This window comes from Malus sylvestris, chromosome 15, assembly GCF_916048215.2.
Source record: "Malus sylvestris chromosome 15, drMalSylv7.2, whole genome shotgun sequence".
NCBI classification, from domain to species: domain Eukaryota; kingdom Viridiplantae; phylum Streptophyta; class Magnoliopsida; order Rosales; family Rosaceae; genus Malus; species Malus sylvestris.
The window spans coordinates 50,596,062-50,616,952 of NC_062274.1; the positions used below are offsets into that span (position 1 = coordinate 50,596,062).

The 20,891-nt window shown below is 34.2% G+C and overlaps 2 protein-coding genes across 4 annotated transcripts; one reads left to right on the forward strand and one right to left on the reverse strand.

Moving 5' to 3' along the window:
• Positions 1-5,737: 5,737 nt before the first annotated feature.
• LOC126603671 (protein RAE1-like) lies at positions 5,738-11,594 on the forward strand. 3 transcript variants are annotated; one of them, XM_050270605.1, is made up of 12 exons: positions 5,738-5,848; positions 5,949-6,041; positions 6,149-6,235; positions 6,399-6,476; positions 7,317-7,507; positions 7,655-7,796; positions 8,113-8,193; positions 8,672-8,800; positions 9,520-9,597; positions 10,254-10,325; positions 11,096-11,176; positions 11,266-11,594. In XM_050270605.1, the coding sequence occupies exons 2-12, from the start codon at positions 5,985-5,987 to the stop codon at positions 11,311-11,313; spliced, it is 1,044 nt and encodes a 347-aa protein (XP_050126562.1). In that variant the 5' UTR covers positions 5,738-5,848; positions 5,949-5,984; the 3' UTR covers positions 11,314-11,594. The 3 variants fall into 3 exon arrangements, with proteins under 3 accessions (XP_050126562.1, XP_050126564.1, XP_050126563.1); XM_050270607.1 differs by lacking the exon at positions 8,672-8,800 and having other exon boundaries at positions 5,776-5,848; XM_050270606.1 differs by lacking the exon at positions 5,738-5,848 and having other exon boundaries at positions 5,930-6,041.
• Positions 11,595-13,839: 2,245 nt separating this feature from the next.
• LOC126603665 (laccase-14) lies at positions 13,840-18,331 on the reverse strand. The gene is made up of 6 exons (XM_050270598.1): positions 18,224-18,331; positions 17,958-18,109; positions 17,430-17,674; positions 16,612-16,740; positions 14,872-15,825; positions 13,840-14,186 (listed from the first exon to the last, which is right to left on the reverse strand). Exons 1-6 carry the CDS (start codon positions 18,317-18,319, stop codon positions 14,056-14,058), a joined length of 1,707 nt encoding a protein of 568 aa, XP_050126555.1. The 5' UTR covers positions 18,320-18,331; the 3' UTR covers positions 13,840-14,055.
• Between the last annotated feature and the right edge of the window lie 2,560 nt (positions 18,332-20,891).

The window sequence follows — 20,891 nt, forward strand, 5'->3', positions numbered from 1 at the left end:
GTCATTCTATTTTTGTATTATGTATCTCAATACATTTATTTGTTTATTTTAAGTATAAGTATACATTTATATGTTATTATTTATTTTAAGTATAAGTACACATTTATATGTTATATAATTAATTTAATTAACAAAAAAAAAACCGCCTAGTCTCGGTCTAGACTCCTAAGCGCTAAGCCTCTATCCGTCAACCGACTAACGCCTAGCGCTTTTTAAAACCTGAACGAGACCTATATAATAAAATATGCATTTACCGGAAACATGGTCAATCTATCTGTTTGGACCCGAAATTACATCATTGACCGGAGTAATCGAGGCCATTGAATGGTAGAAGACCGTTGAACGACAAAGTGGTTGAAACTATTTTTAGGTATTATTTAGAAATAATATTTTGATTTTAATCGTGATATTATCTCTTAAGATATATTAGGATATCTAAACCTAAAATTTGGTATATCCAGCTGGTTGTTTTGAAAAAAAAGATTATCTGATCTGTCTTCAAGGGGTTGCATGAAGATGTTCGAATAGGCTCATCATATCAAACCCCAGGTACATGCAGTCTCTTACATGGCTAATTGTTATCAAAACCTAAGTCCTATTTCTAATATAGACTTGGAATTCATGGATGGGGTTGTAGCACATGACTTTGTCTTGGGATATGGTGATTATATTTCATCAATTACAATTGCTTTTCATAGTTTAAGTTGGTGAATGAATCATCACACGTGCATGTGGTCTTCGTCAAGGGAAATATACATGATGGATTTGATTGGTGAAGTGATTGCATGGAGATAAACTAGTTTATTTGTGGTGACTTGATAAGGATAGGTGGATTGGTCTTAGCCTATGGCACGGTTCATCTTCACTAGTTTGAGTTGCAGTTGAACTCTACGTAATTATCAGGCCGTGCCGAGGTAAATATGTTCTATAAATACAGAAACATGAGCAACTCACCAAGCCACCTCCAATTCAATACACAAATTGCCCTGCGCAAAGCTTCTCAACAACCTGAGATTTTATCCTTCTTTCCCTTTCTTCCGCTAACACATCTTCAGTTTGGATAAACAGCACTGTGAAGGCAACCGGCAACATTTTCAATTTGGATAAATATCACTAGAGTCGTAGAGTCAGTCGATCAAGGAGCACCTTCAGTTTGGATAAATAGTACTATTTCGAGACCGACTGGTTATTTATCCAAGTCTCTGTCGATAAGGATTTTTTAGTCCTTATTGGTAGATGTCATCTCATCAGCCTTCTCAGTGAAGTAAGATGTTACAAGTTACTAGGCTCGGTACGTTGAACGCCGAGTGGTTTTATGATTGGATATTCGCAATTACATTTTAGAGTTTGGCACTTTGATGGCCGAATCACATTTACGATCAAGACATTTATCTCTGTCGAGGATTTGTGTCCGTGTAGTTTGGTACCAATTCGGCGTAGTTATATTCTCACGACTAATATAACTGAAACCGAACCCCAGCGCCGACAATCTGTGAACTCGTAGAACTAGCAGCTTTGTCTTTAGGCTCTAGAACCCAAAAGGCCGAAACATGTTCCTTCCTCGGCCGCAATCACAAGATTAAGAAGTCAGCAACGCGTTCAACAAAACATCAGCATATTTTACTCACTGGTCGAGCTCGCCCGTCGACTTGGCACACCCTGCACATAACTGAAGAACATAATTAGTTTATTAGTTACTCGGCCTACATACCACGTAGGCTTAGTAGTTTTTATTGTCAACACTATTTAACACCTTTGACCATAATAAAGAATATTTGGTCAGCCTTGGTCCATAAATATTTATATGGCTAAGGAGGTGACCGGTGCAGAAAAATTCTGCAGCAGTTTGCAGTCCTCATAAACAACGATATGTCAGATCCATTGGTTCACACCACATTTCAACATCAGCCATTTATATTTATTCTTGCAAATACATATATAAAAAGACTTATATATATATATATCATAAGCAACGATATGTCAGATCCATTGGATCACACCACATTTCAACATCAGCCATTTATATTTCTTGCAAATATATATATAAAAAGACTTATATATATATATATATATATATCATAAGCAACGATATGTCACATCCATTCGATCACACCATATTTCAACATCAGCCATTTATATTTATTCTTGCAAATATATATATAAAAAGACTTTGGATACGGTTTTTAATTATGAATATTCTTTTATTCAAATCTTGTTGGTTTTTAATTATTTATCGAGGTCTTTGAAATTAATGTGATAATTTATTTTTATGTACGTTACTATATTTTTTAAATTAAAAATTAGAAATTTTAATTGTTTATATAAATGAGATTTTAAATAAATAAAACATAATTTGTGGGATTAAAAATATTAAAATATAAATATACTATTGTGTGTGTGTATCTATATACACATGGGTACATAAAATTAACCAAAAAAATTATTGTATCAAAACATGGGTAAATTCTTCAAAATCACACACAAAAAAAAAAGATATTAGGCTTAATAACATTAATAAATTTTTTCGATTAAACTTGACATGTATACATTTTAAAATCAAAGAAAAAAGAATGTACCCATATAAGTTTAAAAATGTATTAGAAAAAAATTAAATAGATTTTATATATAAAAAAAGGGTAAATTTTACATATAACAAATTGGTATATTTAAGAATGAGTACATTTTAAGATTAAAAAGTTTTACATGAATGGGTACATATAATTAGCAAGGGTACATTTAGCAAAATAAAAAGTACAAATAAAAAAAATATATTGGTACAAATAAAAATAAACTTTAAAAAATAAGGGCTAAAAAGAAATTAATATATGGGTACAAATTAAAACTGAAAGGAAAATTGGTACAAGTTAAAAAAGAATTACAAATTAAAAATGGGTACAAACTAAAAACTAAAAATATATGATAAAATATTTAGTCATAAATATAAATATACTAATTGTAACATTTTAACATTAAATGAATATATTTAGAAATAAAAAAATATTTTATTATTGTAATAATTAATGATGTTATTAATACCCAAGGACCTTGATCAAAAATTGAAAATGAATAGGATTTTAATCAATGAAGTAGCAAAAAGAAGTATGAGAACCTAATTTCTTCATATATATATATATATATGTGTGTGAGAGAGAGAGAGAGAGAGAAAATTGTAGTGATGTTTCTTAATTTTAACTTAATTGGAGCAATAGTTGTTCAACTCAAAATTCATAACCATTGGTTTCTTAACTCATGAAAATGTGTAACTTTGGTCTTTTTCGTTACTTCGTTAACTGCCGTCAAAATAAATCATGTGCCACACTTGTGAGGCTGAATCAATGAGAAAATATAGAAAACTAAATAAAGAAAATTGTAGAAATTGTCTCTCAACTTTAATCTAATTGGAGAAATGATCCTTCAACCTTAACCTAATTGAAGTAATGGTCCCTTAGTTTTGACCCAATTATAGCAATGATTCTTCTAATATAACTCGTTTTGACGTAAATTCGGAAATAATTGACGAAAACGACCACAACTGCACATTTTGAGGAGTTAAGAGACTAATGATCATGAATTTTTAGTTGATGAACTATTACTCCAATTAGGTTAAAGTTGATCAATCATTGATACCATTTCATATTATATATATATATATATATATATATATATGTATGTATGTATATATACACGCACACACACATTATAATTTCATATATATATATATATATATATATATATATATATATAGTTGTTGGAGACCATAACAACGGAAAAATATATTTTCCACACCACCACCTAATTTCCATTTGTTCCACATTTTTCTACAGTGATGTATTGACCACCTGTGAAATTGCTGGGAAACTGCAATTGAGCTCCTCTCCTTGATGTTTATATGTTGAGTTGTCTTTTTATGCAAGAGAAGATGAAGAACAAGAAGAAAATGAAAATTTCCAGTCAAGGAAAACGATATCCTCTGTTGAAGTGAACACATCTGAAACGACAATAACAAAACTTTATCCCACGAAGTGAGTCGACTGTATGAATTCTAGAACACCATTACATTCGATTTTGTGCTAAATCTTCCGTTAGGCCCAAGTCTTCCTTTGTGCCAAGTCTACTGCAGTAAAGTATAAAACAATTCCACAACTAATTGCATTGAAAATGACCGTCTCGTGTATGAAAGGAAGGATTTGAAGTAGTAATGAAATTTTCCTACCAACCATACAACTACAAATTAATGAAATACAATGAACATGGGGACAAACGTTTAGTAAGGACCGAGTTGATATGTGTATTATTTTAAGACTAAGTAGCGTCAACTACAAAAAGAATTTTATACAGAATTTCATTAATCTAAGGGTGCTATTATTCACGTTTCGTAATAGTCAACCCGCTCTCTTTCCATTAAGAAAACTAGGAGATAAGTGACACCTGAGAGGACTGCAGAGTGACTTTTTAGAAGTGTTAATAACAACTCACTGTTTTAATTTTAATTTGGCCCTCCTCCTACATTGCAAATTTGCAATAGTTAAGCTTGAAGAGCAAGCATATGAATTTGATTTAGTTAAGCGAGAAAAATTTTCAGTTTGCTGGTAATATGGTCTGGTACACCAAGTGTTATAATACAATTGGTTAGAAATTTTTTATCAATTTATTACCAATTGTATTATTACGCTTGACGTACCAGATCGTATTTCCAACACATTGAAAAATCTCTAGATGGATATCAACCAATTTGCATCCACCATTTATGGTTGCACAGTCTTTTGGATTTTGCGGCTCAGAGATGAAGTGCGGTCCAATTTACTACGTCTCAATATTTTGTGGCTCTCCCCATAGTCTAGGGGTCATCATTTACGCTATGGATCATACCCAAAAGACTAGTCTGGTTGGGCTGGTACACAAGGCCTTATGTTGATGGGTAAGGCTTGGGAGAATAATTCAGAGCTTCAATCCGGCCCGTTTGACTACAAAAAGTGGACCAAGTTAGCACGACAAATCAGAAGACGTGAGGGGGGGAAAGATTGCATGCCTAAATTTCTCGGACAAGGATTGTCCCTCCACTTCCAGTGTCCTCCATGTGTCTTCCTGTTTTGGGTGGTCAAGGTTAAACTACGTCAACATTTTATATTATTTTCTTTATAGATATAATAAAACAAAAATGAATAGTAATATAAAATGTTGACGTGGTTTAACCGTGACCACACAAACAGGAGGGCACGAGGAGAGCACCGGAAGTGGAGGGCAGACAATCCTTGTCCAAATTTCTCAAGGAAGTCCAAAAGCAACTCATCAAAATCAATCTTGACATGAGCAGCTTCGAAGTATCCAAGTCTTCTAGAGGACCCACCTTGATGTTCATCGACCAAATCCCTCTCATTGGGTGTGTGACTATAGTCGTAACAAAATGTGTTTAATTTGTTTTGTAGATACAATTTCGTCAAATCCAAAGGTAACTAAAATTTGCTACCACATCAAACACAGAATTTAACTAATTGTAAGTTTTAAGAATTTAATGCGGTCCATCCTGTTATTAGAAAGAAATAAGTTGAAATGTTTGAAATAATATTGAACGGGTGTGAAGAGTTAAAAATTCAAAATAATCTTGAAACCAAATTGTATACAAAACACGTTACTTATTATAAATGAAAAACTTAACGAAATTATCATGAAATGACAGAATAATGATTTAAGAAGTAGATATTTATATGACGAAATTAAAAAATGTTATAAATTCACATGACATTTAAAAACGTTTCCCATGTATACTCGTATCTTTCTTCCTCCTCGTTCAAACTTGTAAACCACACTCAGTTTCTACTTTCTTCTGCACTCTCCACCTTCGGCTAAGGTATCTCTCTCTCTCTCTCTCTCTCTCTCTCTCTCTCTCTCAGGTTTTACTTCTCAGATGAATGCTCGGTAATTTATTTATGTATTTTTGAAATTTCGAGGTGGACAAGAAGCGAATTTCACTGAGTGCTACTCCAATGTCGAATTTCATGGCTGCTTCGAATCAGAATCAGAATCCGAACAAGTCCTTTGAGGTGAATTCGATTAACTTGCAGTTATTCGTCGATCATGCTTTGTTTTGATTCTCTTCCTTAATTTAATTTAATTCTATTCAATTTAATTTTTATTTTTGATATTTTAGGTCACCCATCTTCCTAACGACTCGATATCGAGCCTAAGCTTCAGTCCCAAGACCAACATTCTGGTCGCCACCTCCTGGGACAACCAGGTATGTATGTATGTAGCCTTGCATTCTGTTTGGTTGCTAAGAAAGTTTTTTCTATAGGATTGGATTAGATTGGATTGGATTGGATTTCTGTCATCAGACTACCAGGCACTATAATGTATTATTGGTAGGATTTAGTAATGACTGCTGGTATGCCGGTGTTTAGGTGCGATGCTGGGAGATACACCAGAGTGGACAAAATCTTGCTAGTGTGCCCAAGGCATCCATATCCCATGACCAACCGGTAACGTCTCTCTCTCTCTCTCTCCATGTTACATGAAACTAGTTCGGTAGTCAAATTATTTTGTTTCGCATGTTTGAATTCCAAACATATTGTGGAATAACAGATACATACACAACAATGTGTCAACTATATTTTTAAATTTGAACTAGGGTATGAATTGGTAATGCCTGTTGAGTTTATAAATGCTAGATTGTCAGCCTTTACTTGGTGAATTCGAACTTGGAACTTTTTACCGCTCCACTGGCAGAGCTAGGGGAGTTTACATCTGGCCATGGCCCTCTCATATGATTCTTAACTTCTCCTCTTCATAGTGACTTAGTGTTATTCTGGTTGAATACAAAACAAACAAAAGGTTTGCTCTTTGTTTCTAGATGTATTACTCAGGTACCGATATAAGATTAGTTTTGGAGAAATATATTGGATGCAAAAAAATTTTATGGTTACAGTTGGACGCAAAATTTTGTTAGATAAAAGCAGTACAATCTTTATGTAAAAGGTCAAATATGGAATTGTAATTATGGGAGGTCTGAGACATGTTTGCAAGATCTTACATTTGCAATGAAGATATCAAGGACAATTGCTTTTACACTTGTTGTATGCTGTTGATTAAGAAAGTAATTTTTGCACCGTTATTCTACGATCTCATTTAAAAAGTTGCGTCTTTTGAATAAGGATCACCACTATTTCAAAGATTTATTGATAAATAGTTAAATGCATATGTTTTGTGCTTGCACAAGTATGTGCATTTGATTTGAGACCACATGAGATCAATGTATGTTAATTAAGGAAATTCTGTGATATAACTTGGAAGGATATATGTCTATCTATAATTCTATATAGGTTTTGTGCTCAGCTTGGAAAGATGATGGATCTACTGTGTTCTCTGGAGGCTGTGACAAGCAAGTTAAGATGTGGCCTTTAGCTGGTAACCAACCGGTGACCGTTGCCATGCACGATGCACCAATAAAAGAGGTTGCTTGGATCCCGGAGATGAACTACTTAGTCACAGGAAGCTTGGACAAGAATTTGAAGTAAGTAAAACATAGCCGTTGTTTTTATCTAGTTTGAGCTATCTGAATTTGTGCACCAGTAATTTTAGTGGGATACTTGTTAAAATAATTTGTTAAAGAAGTCTTTTTTCTTCTTTTTAATGTATGACCTTTGCCACCTATCTTCAGGTATTGGGATCTGAGGCAGCAAACTCCAATCCATACCCAAGCTCTACCTGAGCGCTGCTACACCCTATCAGTGAGATACCCTCTAATGGTTGTTGGCACTGCAGACCGAAATCTGATTGTTTTTAACTTGCAAAACCCACAGGTATCATTTTATTTGTAAGAGTTATCAGATATCATTTATTTTAGCAATTTGATGCAACAAGAACACATCGACGAATTAAAGCAGTTCACTTCTTCATTAACTTTGTTTACTTATAGTTTTCAGAATTAACATTTATCTAGGCTTTTAATTATTTTTTGCGGTACCTTGAGGATAAGCTTCTAGTTCTTTTTGAAGTTTTCAAGTCCAGTCAATGGAGATGGGATTTATTATATAGAGATTCTAATATTTGATTGGGTTGCCGTCATTGACATTCTATGTTTTGCCTCTAATTTCAATTATTTCTAATTACTACCAGACTGAATTCAAGAGAATTGTTTCACCCCTAAAGTATCAAACAAGGTGTGTTGCTGCATTTCCGGATCAGCAAGGATTCTTGGTAAGTATTTGATTTTCCCTTCAAAATTGTTCTTTTATTTATTTTTTTGGCCTTGTAATTTTCTGTTTAGTTTCTCTCTAAAAGTATAGTTGTTCTATTAATTATCTAGGGGAGACCAAAACCATGAAGAATATGAGCGCTGCCAAGTTTGTGTCTTTGACTGAGATAATAGTGCTATAATTTTTCAGAATGAGATGGGTGTTCCTTTCCACTAAAGCACAGTGGGAGATTGTATAAATTATCTGCTCAAATGTATTATTACCTTTTTGAGAATTTGATGTGTTGATATCATTGGACATAACTGATATACCACTTTGCCATCAGTTCTATCTTTTGCCATTCTACTTTTTTTTTACTATCGTGATTTGTGACTATTGAACATCACATAGGATCATTTGTACTCTTTTCTTTCTTTTGCTTCATAACCTATTAACATATCTGAATAATTAATGAATCAAATAATTATGATTCTGACCAGGTTGGCTCTATTGAAGGAAGGGTTGGTGTACATCACCTTGATGATGGACTACAAAGTAAAAACTTTACCTTTAAGTGCCATAGAGAGGGCCATGACATCTACTCAGTCAACTCTCTGAACTTCCATCCCGTAAGATCCCTTGGTCTCTTTCCTTTTTCATAGGTATGTCTGGACAATGTACTGAGGGTCCAACATATTTGTTTTTGGTGTTATATATTTTTGTTTTTAAATTAAAGATAGAGGTGAAGGAGAGAGAAATACGTTAGAGTAGTTTATAGAATTTGAAACTCAAAAGTCAAAACACTTCAAAGTGAAATGTCTCTGTTGTGGTTTTCGTTACATGCATTCTTTGTCAGCTCTGTAATGTCCCATCTCCCCCGTTCCTTTTTTCTGTTGCTTTTCACTCTCTTGAATTGTGAAAGACAAAAAGCAAAAAGGTTTCTGAATAATCCTTGAATTACTATTTTTCTTTTGTTTTGAATTTTTCATGTATATTATTAATGGATTGTATTGGTTGTTGGTTTGTCATAGTGTATGAGAATCTGTAAAGTAGTTAGATTGCTATGTATACTGGATTATTTTGTCTGAACGGTGAATTTGGTCAAGTTAAATCTTACCTTTATGTACAAATTTGTCTTTTTTTTAGGAATGAGTTTACTTCAGAATCATGATTTGGAATGCCTAATTATTTGACAGTTTCCATCCTAACTAATTTATAGAACATTCACAGTCGGTTCGTCATGGTTATTGTTAGGTTGTTGAGTGAGATGTTGATAAATTCTGAGGCTTCATTTTCTGTTTTCCTGTTATTTGTCGCAGTAGAGCTTATTTTGTGCTCCTCGTTTCAGGTACATCAAACATTTGCTACCGCTGGTTCTGACGGTTCTTTCAATTTTTGGGATAAGGATAGCAAACAGAGACTAAAGGTTTCTCCCACATCTATTTTCTACTGCTACTTTTGTCTTTGTATTATGCTTAAATTATAAGCATCTTGACTGTTGGTTTCCAATCAGTTTAAGGGGGGTGTAGTCAAACTTGGATTTGAGAGAAGTGTAGTCAATTAAAAGATTTTAAAGGATTTTAGAATCCATTCAAATCTAGGTGTAGTCAATTAAAAGATTTTAAAGGATTTTAGAATCCATCTAAATCTAAGTGTATTAAAAAAATTAAGATTTTGGAGGATTTTAATAAGTTGTGGATTTTGTGGGATTTGAAAGCAAAAAGTATATATAACCAAAACTAAAAAGAATCCAACCTCACCCCCTAGGATTTCAAATCCTTCCCCCACAATCCACCACAATCCATTCAAATTCTTTAAAATCCATATGAATTTTGTAGGAGTCTTTAATCCTCTTAAATCCTATCAAATCTATCACTTTTAAAATCCTTTAAAATCTTAGTTTGACTGCCGCTAATCTGGCAATTTTACTTTGTTGGCTTTAATTCTGCACAAGTCATTTTCTTTTTCTGGCATGAGCTTGCCCAGTCCCTGACTCTCTCCTTCCTGTTTATATATTTGGTTATTGATCATTTGCTTTGTACGTGTATAAGTGTCTAATAGAGGGTTTTCTGATTTTTTCAGGCAATGGCGAGGTGCAGTCAACCTATACCTTGCAGTGCTTTCAACAGTGATGGTTCCATATTTGCATACGCAGTAAGTCTCTTTATTAGTGATTTTGCAACTAATATGAGGGTTCTGTCTGAGGTTTGCCGTTCAAATTTTCACGGGAGTGACTCCTGGTGTAAAATTTGTTTACAAAAATGAAAATACTATCCTTACGTTTCTGGTTGTCCTCTTTTAAATCTGGGTTGGTAATGAATGGAGTCTGGAGGTTGTAGACATCCATAGAAGTTATGTTCTTCAACTGGTCTAAAGTGGTAGAAGTAGGTTGTATACGTTGCAACTTCAGGAAATACCTTTGCGTATGCATTTTTATTGTATTTCTTGCAATGATGACTAACCTTTTGCAATTTCAATTTATACCACAATGAACCTTTCGCTCTGTAGACTTGCTTGTCTTTCACTATTGTTTCTGTCGAGATTATACTGCATGGCTTGCCATGGTTATTTTGGTCTTGGTCTTGTACAGTAGAGGTCGCACTTGGTACGATGGCAAGTGCCTTCGCCCATGAGCGGTAGGTCTCGGGTTCGAGACTTGGGAGCAGCCTCTCCATAAAATGGGGGTAAGGCTAGCCGACATTCACCTCTCCCAGACCCTGCGTAAAGCGGGAGCCTTGTGCACTGGGTACGACCTTTACTGTTGTAGTCGTGTTTCTTTCTGTATTCAAGTGACTGATGCTGGTTTATGGTTCTAATCTCTGAGAGCCAATTTGACTCGAAATACTGGTTGCACAAATTCCTTATATTTTTCTCTCCTAATTTAAATATTTCACCGAAGATTCTTTCCAAACGTGTGTATCTAGGTTTGCTATGATTGGAGCAAGGGTGCTGAAAATCACAATCCTGCTACTGCAAAGAACTGCATTTACCTCCACGTGCCACAGGTATGTTTCTGACCATACATTTCCAGTAATTTTGTTGACGAAGGCCTGGAAATACTCAAGCTGCAATGTTACGCTTTTCTTGGTTGCAGGAAGCTGATGTTAAAGGCAAGCCAAGAATCAACACCGGAAAACGGTGAAGCTGTTTGCGACCAGCCATGTCTGCTATGAGCTATTTGTGCATACGACGTTTTTTAGTCGGTAGACGCGTGATCAAGGCGGCATTCTCCATGTCTAGATGTTTAGATAGAAGTATGTTCTGGTGCTATTTCTAATTTGCCATTTTCGAAGAGGCCGCTAGTTTGCTCTTCGCTTCGTGCTAGGTTGTTCAAAGGGTCTTGTTCTTGTTCCATTTTGTGCTGAGAATTCAAACCTTATAAATTTCTTTGCTAAATTTCAATGAGCTTGAGGTTTTTCGTTATTATGATGCGATCTTAAAATTATAATTAGTTTTTTTTTTCTTTTCTTTTTCGATATACAATAATAGGAAAAGATTTGTGGCACCACTTTTTTACACAACTGTTGACATATGTTTTTGTGAAGTCTACTTTGTAATGTATTTTGACAAATCGAATTGTTTATCTTTTAGATCTTCCATCAAGATCATATTTGCCAAAAGTCACCCAAATCTAAAACTATATAACTGTTGGATTAAGGGTTTAAGGTTTCTTTATAGAACTGGATTTGTCCTTTTCGTTCACTACAAATGAATATCTTAATGATTTTGGACTCATTTAATTTTTTGCAATGATGATCTATGAATGATGTTCTAAAATATAAATGGTTCGGGTTGTTAAAATACATTACTGAATTTTATAAAAACTTGTGTCAAAAGTTGTGCAAAAAAAGTGATGATACTAATTCGTTCCCTATATAGATTTACAATAAAAGGTGGGGAATAAATTGGTATCGAATTCATTATGTAAGAAATTTAAAGCTAAATTAAAATTAGTTTTAGATATACAAGACCCATTCACTTTGGTAAATTATGTTTTTTTTAACAAACGATATTATCTACACTAAGACCATCTCCAACCCTGACCTAAAACCTAAAAATATTTAGCCCAGAAAATTTAGGTTTTAGCCCAGAAACAGCTTTTCTACTCCAACCCTTTTGGCCTAAAATTTGAGCCCCAGATTATCAAAAAATGAATTAAGGCTATTTTTTTTAAATTAACTTTTAAAAAAAAAAAATTATGTAGACTATCCTAAATTAATTTTATGAACATTTTAACCTAAAAATATTTAAATTCCGATAAATTTTGAAAAATCACTAAATCAATACATGAAAATCATGATAAACCACATAAACTTAAAAAAAAAAAAAGACAATTAATAAACCACATAAATTTTAAGATTATTCTAGCCATTGGATTTAAATTTGGACCGTTAGATCTTTTTTTTTACCGTTAGATTTGATTATATTCGATTTAAACCGTTGGATTCAATAAATATATAAATATAAAACAAAAAAAAATTGAATGTGGACCGTTGGATTAACCAACGGTCCAATTACCACCACCACCCGATGAAGAAAAGTAGTCGTTGGCTACAGGACAAGACCCACTTTTCACTCTCATCCGTGGGTCCCAGCAGCTTTTGTGGGCTAAATTTGTGACCTATATTTGCCTTCATTTTAAGTTTTAGGTTTTAGGTTTGGTTTAGGTTTTGGGTTGGAGTGGATTTGGGGGGGAAAAAAGGGGAAAATTTAGGTTATAGGTCAAGGTTGGAGATGGTCTAAAGGGGAGGAGAGGGGGTGGACTTAACCTCACAATGAGCTAACAATAATGTGGTTTAAACTCGCATTTGGTAAGAATCGAACATGAGACCTCTCACTTACAATTGAAGAGGAATACCTCTAGACCGTAGTACTAAGTGACTTTTTAGTATTTTCATATTTATTCCACTAATTAATATAATAAGGGCCAGTTTCAGATTGTTGTGCTTTTTAAAAAAAAAAAAACTTCTATTGTGCTTTAATAATATTCAGTTGTAAAATAAAGTTGATGAACATTTGGTTAATTGAATTTTAAAAGTGGTTTGAGTACGAAAAGCAACGTAAAAGCATTTGGTAAAAGTTAATGTAAAAGTGATGCAATTGTACACAATGACAAATGGACATAGTAGTAGGAGTGGGAGTGATGACAACAATGGTGGTTGTTGTGGTGCAGGTGCAGTGGTTGTGCTAATAGTGGGATGTGTTGATTGGGGTGGAGAGATCACGATGGTGGTAAGGCGGTGATTGCACCGGTAATGGCAATTTTGGTTGCGGTGGTAATGGCAGTGGTGGCGGTGGCATCAATGATGGTGGTAGTGGTAGTTGTGGTTGTGGTGGCAGTGGTGGCAGTTGTGGTAATGGTGGTGGTGGTGGCAACGATGGTGGTAATAATGGTGGTAGTGGTGGTGGTGGTAATGGTAGCGATGATGGTAATGATGGTGGTGACAATGGTAGTAGTGGTGACATTGGTGGAGGTTGTGGTTATGTCGGTGGTGGTGGCAAAAATAGTGGTTGTAATGGCAGTGATGGCGTAAGGTTAGTATTTGTAGTGGTAGGTTAGTATTTGTATTTGTAGTGGTAAGGGATAAAATGTGTTTAGAAGACTAAATAATTTCATTTAAAAAAATTAACAAAGGTATTACAACAATTGAAAATAGTTATTAAAGACACAACTCTGCTTTTTATTAAAGCAGTTTTTAAAAGCAACCTAGAAGTTGCTATTAAAAGCAACCTACAAGAGCTTTTAAAGCAGTTTTTAAAAGTAACATATAAGCTGATATTAAAAGTTGACCCATTACTTTTAAGATAAGTAAAATATTTTACTTTTATCAAACATTTTCTGTACTACTTCAAGCAATATCAAACAGAGCCTAAATCCGACCCCTCAGCAAGTGGGCAAATCATGAGGGGGTGGAAGAATTTTACTTTTTGGATCAACACCATTTTTCACGAGGAACACCGTTGTCATTCCCCACGTTTGATGACGCTCTATGTGACAATGCATCACCCACACACCTGCATTCATCACGATATTAACTATTTTAGATTTTTTTTACTTGATTTGATAATTAAAATGTTAATAAATATGATGACACAAGAAAATTACAGGCATATAAAATTAAATTTGATTCTTTTTTTCTTTAAAAAAAAAAAAAAAAAACTGAAAGTAGTTAACAAACGAGATTTCAATTTTCAGTTTTAAAAAAAGTGAAAACAAAATGATTATCAAACGTCCTAAAATGAGGGATTTGAAATTTCATTTTCTCTCTTTAGCATTTGAAGCATATTCTTAATTTTCTTACATAATAAATTTAGAATAATAATTTTTTTAGTACAAATTTAAGATAATACTTAAGTACTCACAACGAGTACTCTATATGCTCATTTTTCGATTTAGCCCAATAAAAAAATGTTACTTGTCCCTTATTTTTAAAGCCTAATTAAAATTAAATAACATGTCCATTATTTTTTTAAACAATACAAGACAAGTTATCATTGGACAAAGTAAAAAAACAAGTACTCACTAATGAGTATCCAAGTATTATCCATAAATTTATGAATTTTATCAACATAAGAAAATGATGGTGTGGATGATACCCAAAGGGCTAGCTAGAAAAAAAAAAGGACAAAAACAAATACACAAAAATGTTTAATGAAGAAAATTAAGGGTTAGCTTTATCCTTATAATTTTGTTACGTACCTGGATTATCTGCTCTAAATCTGATTGCAACCCAACCGTTCTTAGGAACACCAACTGTACTCTCCTCTGGAGGATCAACAAGATTGTAGCTTAAGGGGTCTTTCTTGGGGTTGAAGTTTCCGAAACCCCAGCCAACAACATAAAAGCTATAGCCATGCAAATGCACAGGATGGTTATCACTTGCTAGCACATTGGTTCCCTGTAAAACTAGTTCAACACTCGCATTGTACTCCAGAACCACCACCTTCGTGCCGTAGGAAGGGGTAAACAAGTTGTCGGGAAGTCGATCACCGGTATAATTGAACCCCTTAGGAGGTTTTCTTGGAAAATCTTTCTCGAAAACACCTGGGATCTTATAATAGTACGCTCGAAGTATGTCGATGGATGGGGCTACAAAGCTTACGTTGTTCACGCTAGCGGAAAATCTTTTACCAAAGGGACCGCTGCATGGTTTGCCACTGCAATTTAGAAGATTTACAGATATGGCGAAGAAGAGGTTGGTGTTTACATGTAATGGGACATTGGTTGGGTGCTCTTTCGTTGCTAGGCTTCTGAAGTGCTTGGTGAAGTCCGTTGATGCTTGAGTTCTGTTATAGGGAGGTAGATGGGGAAATTTGTAGTGAGGAAACTGCGGATGATCTGGGTGTGAACCGCTGTATTTAACGATGGCTGTTGTCGTGGTTTGATCGAAACCAGCTCCGGTGGCGCTTGAATATGCTCTTGCAGCCATGAAATAGAGACTTGAAGGTTGGTTTGCTTGTAATAAAACATCCATGGATTGGCCTGGGGTTATCATTATGTAAGATGTCTCGATTTGTTTTGTGTAGTAACCATCCTTTCCCACCAATGTTAATTTGTGGTTTGCTATGCCGAAGAAAAGCTCTTCATCCATTACCGCGCTAATTATCCGAAGCAAATAGGTTTTCCCATGCTTCACTGACATTTCGAAAGTACCTGCATGTTACATTAAAATGTTATTGATAACAATGTTATTGCTGTAGTAACGGAACAAGGATTTCATATTAGAGGAGTCAGTAGAGAGAAATGAATAAAAGATTTAAGATATACACACATTAAAGAAAGAGAGATTAAGAGAGAAAACAGATATTGTAAAATATTTATAAAGATACAGAACTAGAGAAAGATCTAAGATTAAAACAAGTTTTTAATTTTTTTTTATTATACAATAATAATCTAGCACGTATACATTTTATTTTCAAAATCTACAATCTAACCACAAAAGATAAGTCTATTTTTGAGGTTTACAATTTAGCTCACTAAATTATTTCAACTTCAAAATTTTGTTTAAAATGAAGTTCTAAAATGACTAGCTAGTCATGAAGGAAACTTATTGACGGGATAAGTTTTTTAACGGCTAATTCATTTTCCATCTTCGAGTTGGACAAGGTTTGAAAGTTAAGCATTCATTTCCTCCTTTAGCATACATTGAATGTGTGAGTTGTCCAATCCAATCCAAAAAATTAACTAGACAAGACCTAAATATACATTGACACAAACTTATTGATATTGTTGCAGTCCTAATGCTATTAAAAGTTTCTCTCTCACTTATTAGTATAAATAAATGCATAGGTCGTGATAAACATCACTCACAAATTCTCAAGCCTTTATCTCTCCTCTTCTCTCTGATTGATCTCTCTTTCTTCCTTCACTAAATTCATACTACAACAACTATTTATTTACAAGAATATTTATCAATTTTCTTTGTTGATATCAATATACCTGATTTGGAACATGGATAGAGATGGCCTGGTTGCCCATTTATGGTATATGCATCTGAGAGTATGGGTTCACCTCCTGTTATGTTTGCATTTCCTGGTATCTCCATAACATCTTTCTTCCACCACTCGCCTAAGAAAGAACAACAACATTATTAATTTGAACATTTTAAAGATCGTTTGATCGGTGGTGGAGCCAGAAATTAGAGCTAGAAGGGTCTTTTAAACCATATAAAGGAAATTGGACAAAAAATGCTAGCACGAATGGAAGAAAAAAGGTTCATTTTTATAGTGCAATGAAAAATTTTAATGAAAAGAGAGTAATGGAGTTAGGAAAAAAAAAAGATTGAGTTAATATAAGCACCAAACTTTTTTGTAAGTTTCTACAATGACGTTGAACAAAAATTAATAACCATGGTTCAAAACTGTAGCTATGAAAATGGTCTTTCAAGATAAGTTCTTCCTCTATTCCATATATATGTAGTTTTACTGTAAAACAACACTCTATCATGCAAAAAATGATGAACTGGAAGGCTAGTTGATATAATTAAGGCTTTGGTTTCTTAACAATACTACTGTAAAACATTTTTTGTTGGTCAATTAGAGAAATATAATAAAGCTAGCAGAGATCAAAAGCACATAAGTCGAAAAATGCACTATGTTCAACCAAAAGCACACCAACAGAAGCTACAAAGTGAAAAAAATTTCAAAATAAGCACGGACCTCTCCTGACCCTCAAGTGGCTCCACCACTGCATTTGATAATCATTTCATTTTCTACATACATACCTTATTGCATTTTCAGTTTTCAGTACGTACATACCTAGTATGATTGGAACCTCTGCATGAGGTTTAGAAAAGGGATAGCGAGAACCACGCTTTGGATAGACAAAAATGGGTCCGTGAACTGTTGCTCTTGCCCACCCACTGTGTGCGTGCCACCACATTGTTCCTTCTTCCGTTGTAAACTCTACTTTGTAAGTGTACTTGTTTCCTGGCTGAATCGGGCACTGCGTGATGTACTCAGGTCCATCTGACCATGAATTTCTAACTTGTCTAACTCCATGCCTGTAAATTAAATATACATTTTGTTGAAAAATGCAACTCTACATCAGAAACTTGACAAAATATATTACTAATGAATGGTTCTGCTATAAATAATATCGATATTTTCTGTGATAAAACTTAACACCTATCTTACTACACAAATAGTTAAGTAGGCTATATCGAAGTGATTAGTAATAGGTTGTTGGCCCGACTTTGAAATTTTAACATATTTTGACACAAAAACAAATTAATTAGTTAAATTCATGGATAAAACTAGAATTTGAATATAAATTAAATGACGCACCAATGAAACGTGATGTTGTAGGTTGCCTTGTTATAGACCGTAATAATAATTTTATCTCCTCTACGAGCTTTCAAAGTCGGCCCTGGGAATCGGCCGTTCACAGTCAGGATTTCCTTGGTACTACATAGTCGAGTGTAAGAAGATGATTTCACCTGCAACAACAACAACGCGATTTACACACATGAACATGAGAGAGATAGAGAGAGAGAGAGAGACAAAGAGAGAGAATGTGAGAGATCTAGAGAGAGAAATAGATCAGTACAAACCACGAACTTCTGGTGATGGATTTTCCCATTTGCAACATTAAAAAGTAGAAAAATTTGAAAAACACAAAAACTAAAATGTACTAAAACATTAACCATGCCTGCAAAACTTTGAAAGCTCACTATTTGTTTCAAATCGCAATTGTCACCAAACTTCTCTTATGTATAGTGTATACTCTCTCTCTCTCTCTCTCTCTCTCTCTCTCTCTCTCTCCCCCTCTTCGTTCTTTCTATGTGGCAATTAATAACACTTTCCTACTGTAGACCTCAGTATTGGATTCATAGATTCAAAATTACATTAAATTAGTTGATTTGGTTGCAAACAATACAGTGGAAATGCTTTGTACTTGCAATGTTGTGAAAATCTACACCAACTTTCTTAAATAAGTTGATTTTGTAGATTAGGATAATCTATTTATGGAAATGTTGGTGTGAAGGTGCATACCAATTTTCTTTATTTTATCGTTATTTTTAGATAAATTCTCTTATTTATATGTTACAAGCGTGTTTGGACCTGAAATCCACATTTCGGCCCAGTTGGTAGGTGCGGGCCTAGAAAGGAGGTTGTGGGTCTCAGCCTAATGATGTAGTGATGATGGAATAGTTGAGTCCTAGGATTGTCTGAGGATTAGAATTGGGTTCTAGAGTGGTCGAGTCCTAGATGAAGTAAGACTATTTGAGGGTCAGGAATGATGATAAAGGTTTGAACTAATTTCTCAGTGGTAAGGATTGCCATTGGATGAGATATGAATTGATCATGTTACAAGTTTTGGTTCAAAGTTCTAGTCAAGTTGAAAAGGGCGAGATTTGGTAGTGATAGAGTTTCAGTGGAAGAAGGTTTTGTGGAGATAATTCCAAGTGTTTTTCAAATAATGTTGAGGAATTGCAATACTATCAGGACTCTGCAATTCGGCAGTCTTAGGTATCAAGTAGCTTGTCCTATAAATACAAGAGGATTAACAACGCAAAGAGGGCCTTCAACTCAACACACAAATCAACGCTCTATGCAAAAACCCTTTTACATCGTATTGTGAAAACTAACTACTTCACTAATCGTCAGCCTAGATTTCGATTGGATAGATGGGTCTAGATTGGCAACCAATGGACAAAGACTAACTGAATAGATGCGGGTTTCCATAAGCAACTAGTGAAGGCGAACGATTGATTTGAGGGGACTGAAATTTGTAGAGTCAGTTTGCCTTAAGAGATTCGAACGACTGGATAGACGGAGATTCTCTATGAATCTATGGCGGGCTAGTTATTTCAAGTCTCAAACACCAAAGAATCGTTGATTTTACCGAAAGAGATCACTTCATTGGCCTTCATGGCAAAGTGAAGTGTTTAATGATTGGCTACTCTCATGTTACATTTAGAGTTTGACATACAGACAACCGAATCTTTTTTATGATGAAGACACTCATCTCCTTTGAGTTTCTTTGTCCATATAGTTTGATACTGGTTTGGTGGGCCTATATTTCCACAATATAGTGGAGGTTGCCAAAACTTGTGCAGAAGATCCAAAACTTCAAGGTGATTTGGATAACTTTATTTTCAGGTTCATGAACTCAAGGCTGTGAATGTTCATTCCTCGGTCGAAACCGCTCAATTTAGGAGTTAGCAATGCATTTGACCACATCACCACATTTGAATTATTCGTCTGACCGAGCTTGATAGCAAATTGGCATGCTTGCATCAACATTCAAGCCACTAAAGAACGTAATTAACTTTTAGTTACTCAGCTTGCGCACTACGTAGATTTGTAATTTTATAATCAACTAAGTGGCTAAGAGAATTTCTTCTACAAATAAGTACTAAATGAAATTATTCAAATGGTACATTCAATCAAGTTGGACACGCTGCATCATCATTGCTAATGGCTTGTTTAGTGACCATTTATGTTCGTATTTATATATTGGAAACGGAAGAGTTGATGGATGATGATGAATTCATGAAGATATGAAGTAGAATTTGAATTTTACTTTCTTTTAGTTTTCATTTTGTGTAATTTGCAACCTAAAAAAACATTTCAACCTATGTGGCAAGAATGCCAAATAACAAGGAATACAAAAACTTCATTAGGCGTGGGTGTGATGATAGAGTCATACGACAGGCAACCGAGTGTTTTATACAAAAGGCAGTGCTAGTCACACAATCATATTTACTTTTTTATAGAGTCATCGATTTTCTTTAATTTATTCAATCCAACGACCAAAAATTAAGAGAATGTGTGAGAGTAAAAATTAGGTGTGTGGATAGCCCCATGAGCAATGTTAAGGACATCAAATTGGATTCCAAATAAAAGAGCAAGGACATATTATTAATATTCAATTGATGAAATTAACATGTGTAATTTAACAATAATTAATTTTGTGAGCAATTTCCACTTTGCAACCCTCAAAGTTTGCCAAAATCGCACTTTACTTCTCTTACTTTTTTTCGTCTCACTTTCATACCTAAAGTTTTATTTTTTTGACACTTTGATACTTCCGTTAGCTTAGCCGTTAATTTTTCTGTTAATTGATGATGTGACAGAATCTTAAATGTTAAATACCTAAACAAATATTTATAAGGAAAACTAATGAAAAGGGCTTGAAAACTTTGAGTTTTAATGATAAGGACAAAATAAAGGGTAAAGTGAATAGTACAAGGATTGACTTTTTAGTGTAAAAAT